Consider the following 19,175-nt stretch of genomic DNA (forward strand, 5'->3'; position numbering starts at 1 on the left):
ACCACCAGGGAAATCCCGGTCCTACTTTTTCTTCTGCATTCTCTACCTAGTGATTCTGACTGCTGGAAACATGTCCTATTCCTGGTCCCTGGGAGCCCCTGTGATTACGCCTCTGCTCATTATGGGTGTTCTTTCCCCAGACTCAGGCTCTCCTCGCAGGCGTGCACATGCAGATTTCTGGAGCTCACTTTTGTAGCTCTCCTCTCTGGCGCCCTCCCTTTGAGCCCCTCGAGTGCCCTTGACCCTCAAACTCCCAGCTCCATCCCCTCAACCCAGAGAGACAGCCATCCGTTGCATGATCCGGCGGCTGGAAACTCTGCAGGTGGTAAGCTGTGGCGATCACAGGGCGCCCCGCCCCTGGTTTGCTTCCCTCGCAGGGAGCACTGTCCTTGCTGCCTGGTGTCCAGCCTCTGAAAACCACTGTTGCATATAATTGTCGAGGGTTTTCTTTAGTTATTTAAGGCAGAAACACTCCTTCCTTTTTAATCCAAATTTTCTTACCTAAGAACATCATTAATGTAAAAAGGAAACAAAGCTGTATTTGAAAGGAGGTTGTGGCCCAGCTTACAAACTGAAGTACCTTCTTTTGCTATGAAGTTGAGTTAAATTTTTCTCATTTATAAGCCTAGTCACCGACTTACGTCTTTGTTCACTTACTAATGAGTATTAGTGTTCTCCAGATATTTTACTAATATTTAAATGTGCCACCAAGGCTGTTGAAATCACCTGTTCCATATCCTGTCCTGACACCCTGTAGTACCTCAGAAGGGTCCTTGCCACTCTCAGGAAACATACTGAGGTCATGTCTATTCCTGCAGATCTTGTTGACCCTAAATCACACCCCCCACACACACGCCCACACTCATACACCGTGTGACAGTGACGACACCTATGGGACCTATTAGAGCAAGGTCCAGAGGGGCCGTCATCTTTGACAGCTGATGCACGAATATCAGGACTTGCTGATCTGGCTCTGGTAGGCCTAACTCATTAGGTAGGCCTTTCAGCATCAACCCTGGAAGTGGTACCGGGTTTACCTTAGCTAGCATTTATTGAGTAATCATAGTATCTCTGACTGTGGGCTTAGAAGATGCATTGCATTTATACTTTCATGTAATCTCCGGACCTCACACAAGGCCAGAAACAGGACATGTTCTCACCAGTTGGAATCACTGGGTAGAGTACTCAGAAGGGTATCATTGCTGTATTGAAAACAAATTACTTCTATCTGAAGGCTGCTCTTGTCCAACCTAACAACGCTTAAAAGCAAACCTCAAAAGGATCAAACTGTTTCCAAGTAACTGCATCCATTAATAGAATCATGGCTAGTCCTAAAGAAAAATCGCTTTCTATCCATTGAAGAAACAATTATTTTTCTATTATATAAATAACAAAAGCTCATAGAAAATTCTCAACAGCCACTAAGACCCCTCATGAGTTGAAATTAGATGCACTGGGGTTGCCCTGGAGAGGGGAGTCTGTCCCCTTGCTACCTGTTCAAGGCCTTGGGCCTCTCTCTTCAGAGCGGGGTTTTCCAACACGTGGGCCACAGACTTCAGGCCATACCTCATCTCATTTAATCCTCTCAGTCTCTCTCTGTGAGGTACAGGTAGGGTTATTCTCATTTTTCAGGTGAGAAAATTAGTGTTTAGAAATGCTCATAAACTTGCCTGAGGTCTCACAGCTGGCATTTGGTGCAGCCAGGATTCCTGCCACATGTGTCCAAAAGTAGGACCATTATTCTAGAGAATTGGGCACTTTTCTTTACAGAGTCACTAGGTCTCAGGATGACATGAGACCTCACTTAAGGGGCCTTTCCTGAGATTTTAGGAGAGAATGACACAGCTCTGCCTGGCTCTTGGAATTTCATTGTTACTTGAAAACAGTTTTTAAGACTTGAGTTCTCATTCATTCCATAAAACCTTTTATTATGAACCACAACAGACATGCAAGAAAGGCATGCCATTAATTCCTTTCATGTCTTCCTACCACAGCAGATAGGACGGATCTAATCTGTGCGTTCTTTATCGATCTTGTCTGTGCAAGCAGAGTTGCCTGGTTACGGGTCTTTTGGCTGGCAGACTCTGAAGCTCTTTTGAGATAGGGGAGGCTGCTTCCGGTAGAAGGTGTGGGTTCATAGTCCATGGGAACAGGACCTGTGTATACTCAGGAGTCTGCACCCGAGCAGGAGAAATCGCACGAGTTCTCTGTAAATGGACCGGACTTGATGTCCTGGGGTTAGAGTCGTAAATCTGGTGTGGACGATTACACTTCTGCCCCTGTCAGTCATCAGGACTGAGGCCCTGTGACAGGCTGTCCTGCAAGGAAGGAATCACTCAGCCAGGCCTGCGACCTGATATAGAGGGATGAGGGCAAGCTGTTCCTGACCATTTCCTTTCTATAAAACTTAAGTTAAACAAAGAAGCGCTCATAAACATTAGAGGGAATGTGATTGCATGGCAAGGGAAAATCTGCTCAGTAACCTTTAGTCTATGGGTTTATGGAAATGAAGAAAAATAGTTTAACTCAAAATTTGAATTATCCTAGGATTGGTGTTCTCATTTAACATCTTAATCTTTTAGAGACCAGAGCATACCTGTGTGTTAAGACAAATGCAGAATCATGTATGAGTGAGCTTGTTATGAGTTTTCACTTACTTTGAGTAAATGAATTCTGTTCTATCTGAGGGTAGATCCAGCCCTATCACAGTTGGGAATATGCAGACCTAGCTGGGTGAGAAATGTGTCCAGGCCAGAGTGGGATTTCTAAGGACCGATGCTGATGGTGAGGGTGAGAGGGAGTGAGGGTGAGGAAGACACTGCAAAACTAAGTACAAGGTGATGTGAAGTACAAGGTGATGTGAAGCCAAAGGACTTTGAGAACTTTTCACATGGAGGCAAGGGAGGACTCACAAGGACTAGATGGTACTCAGAGAAGGCCAGGAAGCAAGCCAAGGCCTGGAAGAAACTGATGATCCCAAACACACCCGACTGCGGGGCCATAATGAACCCACATCACTTCAGACCAAATATCTTTTTTTTTTTTTTTTTTTAAAGTATTTGTTTATTTATTTATTTATGGCTGTGTTGGGTCTTCGTTTCTGTGCGAGGGCTTTCTCTAGTTGTGGCAAGCGGGGGCCACTCTTCATCGCGGTGCGCGGGCCTCTCACTATCGCGGCCTCTCTTGTTGCGGAGCACAGGCTCCAGACGCGCAGGCTCAGTAATTGTGGCTCACGGGCCCAGTTGCTCCACGGCATGTGGGATCTTCCCAGACCAGGGCTCGAACCCGGGTCCCCTGCATTGGTAGGCAGATTCTCAACCACTGCGCCACCAGGGAAGCCCCAGACCAAATATCTTGATCCAGCATCCTGTATCATCTCATACCATGTATGCCTGTGCCCACCTTGCTTCAGCTGCAGGAACATATTTCTGTTCCTCCAACTTGCCAAACCCATCCCATCCCACCTCAGGGCCTTTGCATGTGCTACTCTATCCACCTAGAATGCCTCCCTTCCCCCATGCCATATTTACATGATTGGTTTATTTATAGTCAGGTCTCAGTCAAATGTCTTTCTTTGTCTATCCTGTCTGAAGGAACCCTCAGCCAGCCACTCTCTGTTACATGACCCTGTCTTATTGACTTTATAGCACTCATCACTCTCTGAAATCATCTTGGCTTTTGTTGACTTATTTAGAGTCCGAGTCCTCCTACTGGAATGTAAGCACTGTGAGAGTAAGACCATTTTTTGTTTGTTTGTTTAATTGGTCATTATATCCCCACTGTCTAGAATAGGACCAGGCTCCTGGCCAGGGTTCAATAAATGTCTGTCCAATAAGTAGAGGGATGCATTAAGTCAAACACAATTGCAGAGAGAACCACGTCATATATCAGCCCAAACAATCTGTATGGTTACTAATCTGAGAATAAGGGGTCTGTGCTCTGGTATGTATGTGCACTTCTAAGCTTTTGTGTTGTGTTTTAAGTGCCTGACATTATTAAGGCCTTTATAAATATTAGATAACAGAGGATCATTTTTACAAATTCTACTCTTGTTTCAGCTAAACTAAATTGGTCCTTTGTAGACTAAGTAATTCAGGCAGCTCAGAGGGCAAGGCAAACTTCAATGGGTCATACCCACAGGAAATCTGAGATATCCTCAGTTGAGTTAAAAAATATTGAATTTATTAATAAATTATTTTTTAGAGTAAATCTTAAGTTTATATACAGGTAGAATAAAAATCAGCATGTGTGCTGAGTTTATATAAACAATCAGCATGTGTATTAAGTTAAAATAGTTATTTTTAACTTAATAGTATCATAACTCAGCCAAAAAGCAAGTTTTTTAATTCTCACGGGCAAATCTTAGCTAATGTGTTGTAGTGGAATTCTACAGATAAATCAGAGTCTGGTATGTGCATTTTGATTGTGAGAATTGGAGCTGTAGTTAGTGCAGGATTTCAATGTGACCTTCCTTGATTATAGCTGAGACCACAGGCTAAATAGCTAGAGTGCGGGACAGCTATGGAACAGTGTACACTGACCTGACCTTTCTGGGCTTCAGTCTCCTCAATGGGAAATGAGGAGGTTGAACTGGAGGATGAGATTAAAATGAATAACCCCAATGCTGTATTCTTGTCTTCATTTCTTATATCCAACCCCTTACACTGAATCCATGTATACATTATGATTATCAGAAGCTATTTGTTAAGACACCTTATATTTTGAAAAGAGAATTGTGATATGGATAAAACTTAGGCCATCCCCTCCTTTTACCATCTCCCATATCACACTCAAATTACTAACTTTTTAGCAGCCTCTTTTATTTCTATCCCATTTATCTAGGATTTTTTCTTCCTTTGGTTGATGGTAGCGCATGAATGCTTAGGATAGACTATTTGGTCTACAGGTAATACCTGGCTTCTGCAAAGGCCTCTAAAGGCCCTCAGATACCCATCTTATTAAAATGTGTCCACCCTGTTGTTTCGGGGATCTTCCTGAAGTGCTCTGAGAATGGTCAACCAGTGGACACAAAAAGATTGTACTTTGAGGACAGCAAGCTAAGTTCTGTCTTTCCTTCTTGCTAAGGTAGTATTTGCCCTGAAGGAAAAGAAGGCTTCAGCTCAAGCTTCCGTGGCAGGCATTTTTCACAAAGTTAAGCAACATAAATTTTGCTAACTATCTTCTAAATGTTAAAGAATTCAACCAAATTGTTCTCAATTATATATTTTTCAAAAATTTTCAGAAGTTGTATGCATGTGGACATACAACTCTTTACTGTGTTATATATCACCTAATTAGCATGATCATCCCTCCTGTATTCAATTCTTACAGTACATTCTTCATGTTTTATAGACGTTGGATCATACTGTCACCATTTTACATTATAAAACTTTATACGCTTGCTTCTTTGAAATATAGATATTCATAAGTAAAAGATATAAGACATCAAGTCCTTGTTGAGAAAGCAACTGTGTATTTTACCTCTCCCCCCCCTCATTTATTGTCCTTTCAACAGTTAAGTAGTTATAGTTATATAAGAAATTACAAAAAAAGCACAATGAAGCACTCTTAACCCCGCTGTTAGAAAATAAGCCTGTATGAACTTGAGACCATACCATTCATGTTATTTTATAATGTGACTTTTCTTTATGTGAAATATTAATAATATACTTTCATTTAATGGAATATTCTTCTAAACCTGATCATTAAATAACCATATGATATTTCATCCTGTAACTGTTCATAACATAACTCCTTATGTGGGAGGCAGTGTAGGTAGGTAAGAGAATAGGGTCTGAAACAGACATGCTACTTTTGACTAGCTGTGACCATGGCCAAGTTGTGTACTCATCCCATTCCTCCATCTCCTTACCCAGAAAATGGGGATAACAGCTTTATTTTGGGTAATTTGAAGATTAAATAAGTTGCAACACATGGTACTTAAACAGAGCACTGACAATAGTGCTGTAATATATTCTATTATTGGAGCATTATTATTCTATTATTACCTATAATTTTATTATTCTAGTAGAATAATTAAACACATGGTAAGACACATGGTAAGAACTCAATAAACATTCATTATTACCTATATTGTTTTTAGCTTTTTGATGTTAGAACACTGTGATGAATATATTTGAAGAAAAATGGCTTTTGCTCATGTCATATTATTTCCCTAAGATAAATTTTTAGATGTATTGCCATCTTTGCTACTTGCTGCTAAGTCACCCTCTGTGGAGGCTGTACTAACATCTGCTCTCCGTGGCACTCAGGGTAGAGAGAAAGCACGTACTTTCTCACGGTGAGCAATGATGTTCTGGGAGTGCATTATGTTGGATAGTGACAACTCCCATGTGAGGATTTCTGCAATGCTCCAAACCACTGAATAGTGAACAACTGGGGACTATTCAATGCACAATCCTCTTTGTTTTTAATATTTATATAGTCTTCTGGCAAAGACATGAAAAAATAAAAACATGTTCATTTTTTGCGTACTTAGTATATTAGTCTGAATTTTGCTTGAAAAGATATTTGTATTGATAGGAAAATTTACACTTGACTACATTGTGAAGATGTCTTCTCCTATAGAAACTAATATTTCCTATTTTCAGAAAAAAGCGACAAAGCTCGGGAGCAGTCAACCCTCCAGAACTCAGGCTGGTGGAACAGCTCCGGTCACCAAGGTCAGTCATTTCCTGAGTGAGAAAAGACCCCTACTCTACAGGTGTACCATTAGTGGGTGGGACTTGTAGGGAAGGTAAACAGTGTCCATATAGCACTGAGAGTTTTTGAACAAAGTATCATTTCTGTGCTGGTGGGGATAGTGTGAGGCGGGAGGCATGTAATTTCTTACTAATGATTTGAATGATTTAAAACCTCGCGAAGCCATTTATGTTATTATTCTTACTGGCATATAATAATGTGTCCAAAAGTATTCATTATTACCACAAATATCTATACATAATATTTGACTTTTGCACACACCAAATTTTCTTCATGAGTATTAACCACACCAGGCTGTCTGCTAAGTGTGCTATATAATTATCTTAGGTAATCCCGTCACAACCTTATAATTATTATTCCTTTATACCTGAGGAAACCCGGGCTCAGAGAGGTTAAGTAACTTCGACAAGATCACAAAGCCAGTAAGATGGAGGTAGGGTTCAAAGCCAGGTTTCCAGTTCACACAAGGTCCTGGACCTTATAAACTCTGATTGAACCTTCTTTGGTAATATAACACTACAAAGCTTTGCAACTTATAAAAATCACTGAAATTTCATCTTTCAATATAAGATGTAACTACCATTTTAGCTAGCAGTTTTCAATATATAAAATAGTTTTGTTCCTCCCATTTCAGCTTGTGATCTTCCAGTGTGTCCAAGATTATCAAAAACCTTAACCTATTTCAGGATTGCCTATACAACTATTGTAAATAAGCATTTTTCCTTTAAAACTGGTAGCTCTCCTATGGAGGGCTGTGGACTTTCTCATGGATGTTACTTGCTTGGTGAAGAGTTCGTATTTTAGTGCCTTCTGGAGTCTCAGCTGCTCTCCTAGCTCCTAAAAAGTACCCAAAGTAAAACTCAGCTGAGAAATGAGAAGATTCTGGGCAAACATATCTCTGCTGCGGTTGCCCTTGGTAGCTCTCATATTCTATTGTTTGGAGGTCTCCAACTAAAAACGATTTTCTGGATACTTCCTATCTTTTACAGTATTAGGACCTTTATTTAACTTATGCTTAAATTATTGCCTCAAAAAATGAGAAGCCTCATTAGCAAAACCCCAACCTCATGAGGTTTAGTGAATCATTTGTAAATGGTTTCTAGAATTATCATTACCTAAACTCCTAGAGGGTCGGTACCTTGTGGAAAATCGCACTTAGTTTTTGTTTTTGTTTTTCCCCTGAATTTCGTGGTAAGAAGCAGGCCCTTTTGCATCATTTTTCCCCACAGGAGTATCATCCAATCATTTCAAGGCGGAATGCTTACAAAGAATTTGGCCATCCTCCCCAAACCCTGCTAGGTCTCAGGAAGCTGTGGGAGGAGGTGTAACTGGGAGGTGGACACATTTAGCCACAGAGTTATTGTTTTAGTTTACTGGCACACTTGTAATTCTCTCCTTGGCTTCTGACACTGCCTTCTCCTATCTCCATTCTTCTCTCGATTATTCTTTTTCACTGTGGTTTCCTGACTCAATTTCCTTCACCAGTTTCCTGAATATTAGTTTTTCCAGGATTTAATTCTTCATTCCTTCCTTTCTATATCTTTAACTCTTATAGAGTATTAGAAGAAAAAAAATACATCTGCTTTCTTAGTTTTCTTATTTTGCCTTTTGATGCCAGATTGAAAGGGCTCGGTATCATCATCACCTAAAAATGATCATTCCCGTGCATCATTCAGAAAAGCTGGGGGTAATAGCATTTGTGATCCCTTGAAGCATTTTATTACACAATTAATTATCATAACACACACAGGCAAATAATATTCTCCCAACACATGACATGACAAAATAGTAAATACAATTGGCAGTGAGAATTAGGCCTGGTTTTCTTGATTCTGGACACATTCAACTCGAAAGTTAAAGTAAGTGACAATTTTACAATTATTAAGAAAATCATAGTCTGTATTAAAGATTCAGTATTTAATGATAGAATGGTTACCATGTATTGCAGAACTGTTTTAGGAGAGTTCTTACAAAATCAGTAGTTATGTGCACAAATAATACCACTTCTGCCATGCAGTCCTGGGCTTGGAGGATCCAGAGCACTTAAGTGGCATAGATATTTCTATTGAATAACTCAAAATAATTATTATAAGATGTTTAGTGCTTAAAATTAAATTTTTGATAAATTAATAATGACTAATGAGGCTATAGAAATTAGACTCCTATTAAATAAGAAAATAGTTGCGATCCACAGTCAGGCAACTGTGTTACTGGAAGAGTTCTCAGGCAACTTCTATTGTAACCACCAACTTATTCAGGTGAGGAAAGCGAGGTTGAACTTGCATCAGGAGTGCCTCTGCAGGAGAGCACAGCTATTAAGAAGTACTGGTTAAAGTTATCAGTTCCAATTGGAATTTACTCTGACTAGTTCAAGCTAAAAAGGAATTTCTTAAGGGATGGCGGGTAGCTCCTAGAGAAATCCAGAAGTCTCCAGCAGAAGGAATGTAGTTTCACAGCCAGGAACAATGCCCGGACACACCGTGGGAGCTTCTCCTTGCTGCCACCGCAGCTCAGCACCTACCACATTTAGGACTGGAGGCCAGAAACTCTGGCACTGCCAACCTCAAATGCTGAAAGGCCTTATCATAACACAGATCTACCGGTGGGTGGCGCCTCCGCACAGGCTTATTTTCAATCTCACTCTTGTGAGGCGCAGCTGATTGGCCAGTGCAAGTCCCATGCCTCAGCTCTGCTGCACGGGGAATCTGGGGTTGGGAATGCTCTGGTTCTTCTTTGGGAAGGCGCTTATTGATTAGGTGGGAAATGATCCGTGAGTAGTGAGGATTTTTCAAGTGTATTGTCAGCTGCCAGCTATCCACTACAGAAAGGAAAACAGGAGAATTACCTAATTGAACGGGAGGAAAATCACTGATTATAGGTTGTTTAGCAACATTAGGCCTTTTAAACAGAAGAGGGTACAAACAGCTTTTCTCCCAGTTAGAGAGGAGAAAATCTGCACAGGAATAAGCACCCACCAGAGAAGTCCTTCCGTGGTTTTGGCCCTGGTTCTGCCATAACTAGCTGTGTTAACTTTGGCGGCACAGCCCTCCTCCCAGGCCTTTACTTTTCTCATCCATAATATGACTAAGGGGCCGAATAAACTCTGCATATTGTGGAAGGTATTCTATCGTTCAGTGTCAGCCTCACCCACAGAACCGCTGGACCACATGCGGTGTGTTTGATGACTCTGTTTGCTAAGCAGGCAAGCGTTTCTATTTCAATAGTTCTGCATGTATTTTAACGTACTAGGAAAAGTAAACTGGCACTTCAAACTCGTGATCCCATGGATGTTTTTGCTTAAGACAAGGCTAGATTAATGGTTAAAAAGTAAATCTATTTTTTAAAATATTAAGTACATGTAGCTGTGGCAGATTAAAAAATATTAAGTAGGTAGTACACAAATAACCAAGGTTTGGGAAACAAGATCAGAGCAGTAATTCTCATATTTTAAGGTACATACTGAATCGGTGAGGTGTTTACTAAAATGAAAATTCTGACTCAGGAAGTCTGGGGCGAGGCTGAGATTCTTTCTGCTTTTCTAACAAGCTCCCAGTTGCTGCTGCTGCTGGTCTGGCGACCACACTTTGAGCAGCAAGGATGCGGAATTGTGCTGAATGTGGGTAATTTAGACCACCTGTACCTTAGATTACCTAAACATCGATTAGACAATCTGGTTAAAATGCAGATCCTCAGGTTCCAAGCTGCAAGAATCTGATTCACCGGGAGTGGGTAGGTCCAGGATTTTCTCTATTTAATAAATACCCTCCAGTTTTTCAGATGTGGGTGATACGGAGTCCCCACTGGGGGAAAGGTTGAGCCTCAGGGACTGGGATAGACACAGCACATCTGGGAGCGATAACATCCCTCTTCATCTCCAGGGAAGGGAGCCCCTTTCTACCTGTCCTGCAGGACAAGAATCTTTGGAAAATTTACTTCATAACCATGTAATTACTAACCTGTACTCTTGAGGAGCTCAGACATACTCACCCTCATTGAGGGAGATATGCTGCCTAACGGTGGGGCTGTGGGACCCAGGGCTCGTCCCTCTCAGGGAGTGGCCCAAATAAGTCATCCTAGTTGTCTTTTGTCTCAGGAAAACCTAGATGAGCTGAGGTTTATTTGAGAAACAAAAAAGCAGAGAAAATACTGACAGTAAACAAAAAAGGAATTTTAAGCTGAATTTTCATCAAGAAGAATTATGAAAATCTACAAACAATAATGCTGGAGAGGGTATGTGGAGAAAAGGGAACCCTCTTGCACTGTTGGTGGGAATGTAAATTGATACAGCCACTGTGGAGAACAGTATGGAGGTTCCTTAAAAAACTAAAAATAGAACTACCATACGACCCAGCAATCCCACTACTGGGCATATACCCTGAGAAAATCATAATTCAGAAAGAGTCATGTACCACAATGTTCATTGCAGCACTATTTACAATAGCCAGGACATGGAAGCAACCTAAGTGTCCATCAACAGATGAATGGATAAAGAAGATGTGGCACATATATGCAATGGAGTATTATTCAGCTATAAAAAGAAACGAAATTGAGTTATTTGTAGTGAGCTGGATGGACCTAGAGACTGTCATACAGAGTGAAGTAAGCCAGAAAGAGAAAGACAAATACCGTGTGCTAACACACATATATGGAATCTAAAAAAAAAAAAAAAGATTCTGATGAACCTAGGGGCAGGACAGGAATAAAGACGCAGACGTAGAGAATGGACTTGAGGACACGGGGAGGGGGAAGGGTAAGCTGGGATGAAGTGAGAGAGTGGCATGGACATACATACACTACCAAATGTAAAATAGATAGCTAGTGGGAAGCAGCCGCATAGCACAGGGAGATCAGCTTGGTGCTCTGTGACCACCTAGAGGGGTGGGATAGGGAGGGTGGGAGGGAGGCGCAAGAAGGAGGAGATATGGGGATATATGTATACATATAGCTGATTCACTTTGTTATACAGCAGAAACTAACACAACGTTGTCAAGCAATTAAACTCCAATAAAGATGTTAAAAAAAAAAAGAATTATGAGGAGAGGGTCTTCTTCTCAGGGAATTATAATAAAATATTAGAGTTGGAAGGGCTCTTACTTCGCCACCTTTATTTAACAGAAGTAAAGGAACACTGATAATAAACAAGGTGGTTGTGAGGAACACCTAGCAGGAGAAGTCAGGGGGACCCCACGTGCTTTGACTGCCGGGCGCAGGCGGGTGCGCCGCTGCGCGCTGTGCCCCTGAACTCTCCGCCTTCCCCCGGAGCTCTCCGCCTTCCCCCGGAGCTCTCCGCCTTCCCCCGGAGCTCTCCGCCTTCCCCCGGAGCTCTCCGCCTTCCCCCGGAGCTCTCCGCCTTCCCCCGGAGCTCTCCGCCTTCCCCCGGAGCTCTCCGCCTTCCCCCGGAGCTCTCCGCCTTCCCCCGGAGCTCTCCGCCTTCCGAATGCCGTCGCCTCTGGCCTGGAGGCGGAAGGGCTGGCTGCTCAGCTGTCACTAGCTATAGGCCTGAGGCCTCGGGTCCTCAGCCTCCCGCCACCGCAGCCTCCTCCACTCCTACCCCAAGCTCACTGTCCAGAGTCTTCCCTGTGATTGCTTTACGGCTTTGGGAAAAGTTGGCTTCCCATATTTCCTGTAAATTTTAGAACTCTTTTCTCTAGGCCCATCACTTACATTTATTAGTTGGCATTCTTCTTTAAGGGAGAGCATTTCCTTCTCCCCTATATACTTATTCATTCATTTATTTATTTATAGCAGTATGAATTCATGAATTCTTATTTTATTCCGTGGCTTAAATCCCTTCTTAGTTATTTTGAAATGTTTAGTCATAATGTATCACGTCCAGTAATTCAGTAGAATTCTAGTTCTGTTCAACTGCTCTTTAAAAAAAAAATCCGTTATACGATGTGAAATGTTAATTTACTTTATAGCTTCAAAAGTAATATTTGGGGGCGTGTGTTTGCAAAGAGCCCACTTTGGGCCTTTGGCGACATCCTAGGAGTGGTAGACCTCTGCCATCGGCCGGTGGCCTGCGTCACAGGCCGCGCTGTTTAGTCTGCCAGCCTCCGGGATGCCAGCCCCGCGATGAGTCGGCGGCAGCGGGCACCTCCCTCCCGGACGGAACCGCGCTGGGGGCGGGCGGAGGGGGCGGGGAGCGGCCAGCGTCGCGTCCTGGGGCCGCCCCGCCGCCTCCCTCTCTGCGGGCTGGGCTGAGGCTCCAAACGGAAACCGAGAGGGCCGAGCCCAACCGGGAATGCAAACATCCCCCAAACCCCGCTGAAGTCTCTGGGCCCGGAAGCCGGACGCGGAGTGAGTACTGATTTCGGCTGCTTCCCAGGCGGGCAGCCCGCGCTGCCTTCGCGCCGGCCCTGCGCGTCCCAGGCTCGGACCCTGCCACGGATCCCAGACTTGGACGTGCGCTCTTACCCGTCTCTTGCCCTTGAGGATCAATTTCCTTCCAAACGGGTTCTAAGTTCACTTGTGTTACTTGTCGACCCCTCCTCCCTGTCGGCGCCACTGTTGCTGGCTTCTGGGCTGGGAATGTGTCTGGTGATCTTACACGGTAGGGTTACAGAACCAGGAGTTTGTGTGACCCGGAGAAAATGCTGAAAGAAGAAAAGCAGGAGCAATGTCGATTTGGTTTGGCACTTTTATCTCTAGGGTTAGACCCAATCTTCTCCCCGAGCCCTGCCCCCTCCACTGTGATGACCTCCGTTTTAGAGAATGAGCTCACTGTGTATAACCTCTCCGTTTATCTGATACATGCTGGGTGTGGTGTGGCAAATGTTGTGACATGTTTTGGTTCTATTTCCTTGAACACAGCCTGAGACTGTGGTCGGATGACATCGCTGAGGGGTACTTTGTACCTATCTTTCAAGAATGGAAATGTTTTCATGGAGAGTTGACGATCTTTTCTGTATTGTTAGGGTCCTAGCATTCCTCAGTTATAAACGGGTAAGAGGCAAGTTCTTTATACCCATTTTACAGCTTGAGAAAACGAGGCAGAGTTTAAGAAACTTCCTTAAAGGGCTGGACCTTGGGGCCTCTGACGAGCCCTCTAGGAACCCACCTATACCTACATCAGAGGAAGGGAAATGCTTAATCAGCAGCTCTGGAAAGTTCCTGATATATGAGATGTTTTCTAGAGAGAAAACCTCTGCATTGCAGCGAAGGTCAGTAAGGAGTGGCATCTACTGTTCAAAAGGGTAAAGTTTATTTTCTAATGAGTAACTTAAAGAGTGCCTCTTCCTGACATTTTGTTTGTGGGCACTGAATTTAACTTTTGCACACTGATTTTTCAGTATGTAAAGGATATTTGTCGCTGGGAATGCTGCCTGGCTTCTAGGAGACAGTATAACATTAAAACAAAGTAGTGACATTTAGCAAAATCATGCCGAACTAGCAAAGGCCGCATCTGCTGACTGATAGAGAAGGGGTAGGTGGCCAATAGCAATGAGAATGGAGCGGGAATCCTGGTGCATGCAGCAAGGACCCTTGGTGACTATTATAAACAAGTGAGCTTCACAGACTGCATGACAGTGTTTATGAAGCAGTGCATTCAAGTATAAATGTTGGTCATGGTTCAGTTCACATGCTTTGAGAGAGGATTCCCACTGCAGATAGGAGTTGATTATAGTATAGTATTAGTGGTGGGTTCAGTTTCTTGATGGTTCCATGAATTGGCCGAGTATAATTCTTCTCTCACAATGAAAATTTAAAAGGTATCATGTAAAATAGCAGTTTGAAAGAATGAAGCAAACAAAATTAAGAAAACATGAGGAATTAATTTGAACTGACTTTTTAAAATCAGTCAAATATTTGTGTTCCTATTCATTGTTTATAATAACAATTATATTTTTAATGCATCACCACTTCTTAGGTAGGACTATTTACTTTTCCCAAAATATGAACCATCTAATTGTTCAGTCCTATTTAAATAAAAAGCCCACAACCTATGTTCTCCTGTGTACATAGATGTCTTTGTATCTTTTCTTTCATTATACCTCAGAGTGCCCTCATTTTGAAGACAATATGAATCTGGAATATGTGTTTTAGCATCAATATGTCTGGCCTCATAAGAGGAACATATTTTATCCTATAGTTTTTGATATATTGAATTAATAATCTGCATACTGGGAAAGTACAATGGGTCTTCAAAAACAATTGTGTTTTATTTTTTTCTCTGTGAATAGCTTTTAACTTAAAAATGTCATCTACCCAGTGTTTCTCAACAGAGTACTAATGGCATTTGGGTTGACGATTCTTAGTTGGGCAGGGCTGTCTTGTTCCCACTGAATGCCAGAGCGTGACAAAAACACTCTCTCTCACATGTCTTAAAATACCCTTTAGTTGGGTGCTACTTCCCCTGGTTAAGAACAATTGGTACACTATTTTTATGGTAAGCCGTATAAATAATTACTCAGTCCCATTATTTCCAATTTTTAAGGCACTTTACAGAATCCCTTAAGACACGTTGACTTCTGAGCAAGTCCATATATTTGGACGTTGGAGATTTGGATGGAGGCTATGTGTAATCCTATTGCTAGTAAAGTGTCACTCTTACCCTTGTGCCCTTCTGTCCACATTAGGCAATAATAATAAATCATTAGCAAGTGACTTTAATAGGTTTCAGAAAAAAGAACAGATCAGCACAATCTGTATTAGATCTGAGTATTAATAGTTATAGCTACATTTACTGACAATTAGTGGGTTCTAGGCATATGCTGAACACTTTACATGATGTGATGATGATGCAGTGATGAAGTAGATACCCTTATTATGCCCATTTTTCAGATTAAGAAAGTAAGAGCCTGATCTCTTAACCATTGCACTATATTGTTTCTCAGAACATGTTTGACAGCTCTCCATAAAATACTTTCCAAAAAATGAGTTTTAGTGGGTGAAGTTAACACACACTAAAGTCTCGTTTGGTTACATAGTCTCATTTGGCTACCTTTGGTTACCTCTGGTCACCTTTGTTCTTAGAATACCAGCTTTTCACTATACCGTGAGCCCTTTGAAGACAGGATCCACATCATTGGACCCCCATCGCGACTACCATGGTGCCTTCCACATGGTAATTGCTCAATAAATATCTATTGAATTGAAAAAGAATATTGGTTTTACCTTAATATGAACAGAGCCTTAAGATACCACTGCACTAGTTTAGAAATTTATCCTGGATAGGCAGAAAAAGTAGAATAATATTCATTTTTGTTCTCTAGGATTTATAAGTAGAGTTTTTGGAACTTAACATCTGTTTGTCCTTTAACTAAAGATTAAAGAGTAGATAATCAAAATGATCAGTAATGAACTCTTTTTTTTTTAACTTCTACAGTGGCCAGACATGGTACTAGGAATACAGAAGTGAAGTATGGTCCATATAACAAATATAAAAACACAGTGTAAAAAGTGCTAAAAAGCATTGCTATCAAGGTGCTATGAAAGCACAGTGGAAGGTTGAGGGAAGGGGGCTGAGGTTAAGCTTGGCCCTGTTTTTCTGGGAATAAACATTAGGAATACGAGTCCCTTAAAGCAGATCTGCAACCAGTCAGTTGGATGCAGGACTCTTCAGAGGTCTGAACACATCCAACTTCCCAAGCGTTGGCTCTCCTCATTCAGTATTTTCTTAATCCCAGCTTTCCAGACTTGCCCCTAACTACCAGTAGAGGTACTATGGTCTCCCCCTGTATACTTTTCTGTGTGCTCTTATGTAGGACTGAGAGTTCTGATTCATTCTAGGGCTCTCTTATGAGATGTTCTTGACAACTGTCCCTTGTAGACAGACTGGATTTCCATCCAGTGTCAACTATACCTGAGGTTTCCATCTGTCCTGCGCTCTACACAGTTGAACTGGAGACCCCACAGCTGACTGAATCTGTGTTGTCCGTCTTCCAAGCCAGCTTTGAGGGTGACAAGTTTCTGCTGCTCATCTTCCTGTTTCTTTCTTCACCACCCAACCTAAGGTGCAGGGGAGGGCAGACCAGCTCATCAACAGAATAACCTGCCCCTGGATTCCAGACACTTATCTCTAAGGACATATTGTCTCAATTTAGTCTCTTATTTCGCGTTTGGCAGCTGCCACGCAGTGGGCACATATCCTTAGCAAGACAAGGAGAACCTCAGATGCCTTTCTACTCACCTTTTATCATTTTTACTGACTCCTTCCCCAGGAATAATTGGCATACATGAGTTACAAAGGTGCTGCTTGGTCCATTTTGTTGGTAGTGTTTCTTTCTTTTCCCACAGATCCCTTTGCAACACTTAAAAAAGAAAACAACTAGCACTTAGTTTTATTTGGGAGGATTTCTTATACGTTGGAAAGAGGATTTGGGTCTGCTTTTACTGATTAACCAAGTTAACTTTAGTAAACAGTTTTTTGTTTTTTTTACATATTGCCAACACACTGATAATTATCCTCAGTTCTGTAGGCCCCATGGTACATATTCATCATAATGGCTAAGATATGAGTGAGTGGTGATGACGCTGTGGCTTATCATCAGAGTCCTGGAATATAAGGAGTTTCCCGGGGAGCCCTGCCAATGGACTGCTGAGGAATGAGGAAGCTGACTGTAATCAAAGCAAGGCTTCCTTAATTGCACAGAGCTGTGCTTTAACAGTTGGCGGGGGGGGGGGGGGGGGGGGGCTCTCTTTAGAAAAGAGAAGTTTCTTGGTTCTCAAATAGAAAATGCGGGCCAGTAGGATAATTCCAGACTAATCCATGGCCCTGGGGCTCTCCCGATCCTTGTGCTGGGGATGTACTGCACCCCCTTGGAATGCTCTAATTCAGTGTTTCATGATATGTAGTCTGGAGAGCATCTGCGTCAAATTCACCTGGGATACTTATTTAAAAATGGAGATTTCCCAAGCCCCACCTCAGACTTACCCAATCAGAATCACTGAGGAATCTATGGCTTAATAAGCTCTCGAGGTAAATCCTTACACCTGTTAAAGTTTGATGAGCGCTGCTCTAAGAAGTGAGGTGGGTTAGCCAGAGCCTATCTGTGAGCAGTCGTCTTCTGACCTTAGCAATGCAGTGAAATCTTGGTGAGAGCTGTAGCTATTCACAGGGGCTGAGACTTTTGAATCATACTGAGGGGCCCCCATGAACTGACGTGACTGATGTTTATGGCCCTCTTTTGGAGCCCGAGAAAGGGCCTGGACCACTCCCATTTCACTCAAAGTTGTTATAAGAGATTGAGTCCAGTTTAGTGTGCAGGCATGCTCTTTGGACTCTGTAATGGATTAAGGTCCCCTGCACAAGTGACCTCAGTATAAAGACCTAGATGAGACCTTGGCGCCTCCAGAGATGCCCAGAATAGAGTTGTTGCGGGAGAACACTTCCTACAGAGAAACCAGGGGCTTAGTCTCCTGCGTATTGTTTCTTTATTAGCTGTACTAAGGGTGGCCAGACAAAGGAGCAAAGAATAAAATTATTTGTATGTTTTTCAGTTGTATAAGCCTTTTCTGTTTCCTCCTTATCATGAAAATAGGGAATTGTGTTTATATCCAACAGGGCAAATAAGATCCTCTTATATAAAAGCCATTACCATTGCTTGTCATCATCAGAGTCCTGGAATATCAATATCCTCATGCTTTTAGACATGCATCTTTTCATAATATTTTATTTACAAAGATGTATCAGGTTCAGAGGCCTTGGTCTACAGCAGGGAATTGAAACTTGTTGCCAGAATTTTCATCTTCCAGAATTCTCCACTTCTCTTTCATATTCACCATCTCTTGATTTATCTCTTTATTTAATTAATGTTTTAATGTTAAATTTTGTACAGTATTTCTTTGTGTCTGGAACAGAAGGGGGCTCTTGAATCAGAATTCAGATTAATTTTATTAAGCCCTCACAATGTATTTAAAATGTTTGAAAGCCTTTAGATGAGGAACACATGTTCTATTTTGTCATGAAGCCTCCTACTCCCTCTTCATACTGGCCTGATACACTCATTCACATCCCCCAACGTATATTTTCATTTGAGTTTTATACTTCTGATTTACAGAGATAGGCAAATATTATTTTTCTGAAAACTCAATTAATAAATATTTTGAAAATTGCACTGTTTTTTTTTTTCTTAAATCCTTGCAACTGAGCTATACACTAGATGTGTGGATGTGTATAGCATTAAGAGTTTCTCTAGTGGTCCAGAATATCTGCCTATAAAATGACAGCACTGTTGGGCTTGGTGATGTCTACAGCGTTCTATATTTTTCTGTTGTAAGAAAAGTGTGCACTACAGGCATAATCGCAAGTATCAAGTGTCCTCAGGGTTTAGGGTCATGAGACTGGAGAAGACATATTCTTGAGGTATTGCAGGACTGACTTTTTAGGGAACATATAGGCTCTTTAGTAACCTGGGCTGGCGGTATCAGCACCAAAAATCTTCCTTTCAAAACCAGCTGGAAAGTACTTTTGAAAAGTAACTTTGTGAATCTATCCTATTATCTAATGC

The 19,175-nt window shown here is 41.9% G+C and overlaps 1 protein-coding gene across 9 annotated transcripts in view; it reads left to right on the forward strand.

The window, feature by feature from the left end:
* CAST (calpastatin) overlaps positions 1-19,175 on the forward strand; it is a 119,128-nt gene that overhangs the window by 24,492 nt on the left and 75,461 nt on the right. For 6 of the 9 annotated variants that reach the window (XM_036847218.1, XM_036847222.1, XM_036847220.1 and 3 more), the window contains exon 3: positions 6,612-6,683. In XM_036847218.1, the coding sequence (XP_036703113.1) occupies positions 6,612-6,683 (72 nt within the window). Of the gene's footprint in view, positions 1-6,611; positions 6,684-12,851; positions 13,024-19,175 lie in introns of those variants that run through there. The other 3 variants (XM_036847227.1, XM_036847225.1, XM_036847226.1) reach the window with 3 other exon arrangements.

This window comes from Balaenoptera musculus, chromosome 3 (genome assembly GCF_009873245.2).
Source record: "Balaenoptera musculus isolate JJ_BM4_2016_0621 chromosome 3, mBalMus1.pri.v3, whole genome shotgun sequence".
NCBI lineage: Eukaryota > Metazoa > Chordata > Mammalia > Artiodactyla > Balaenopteridae > Balaenoptera > Balaenoptera musculus.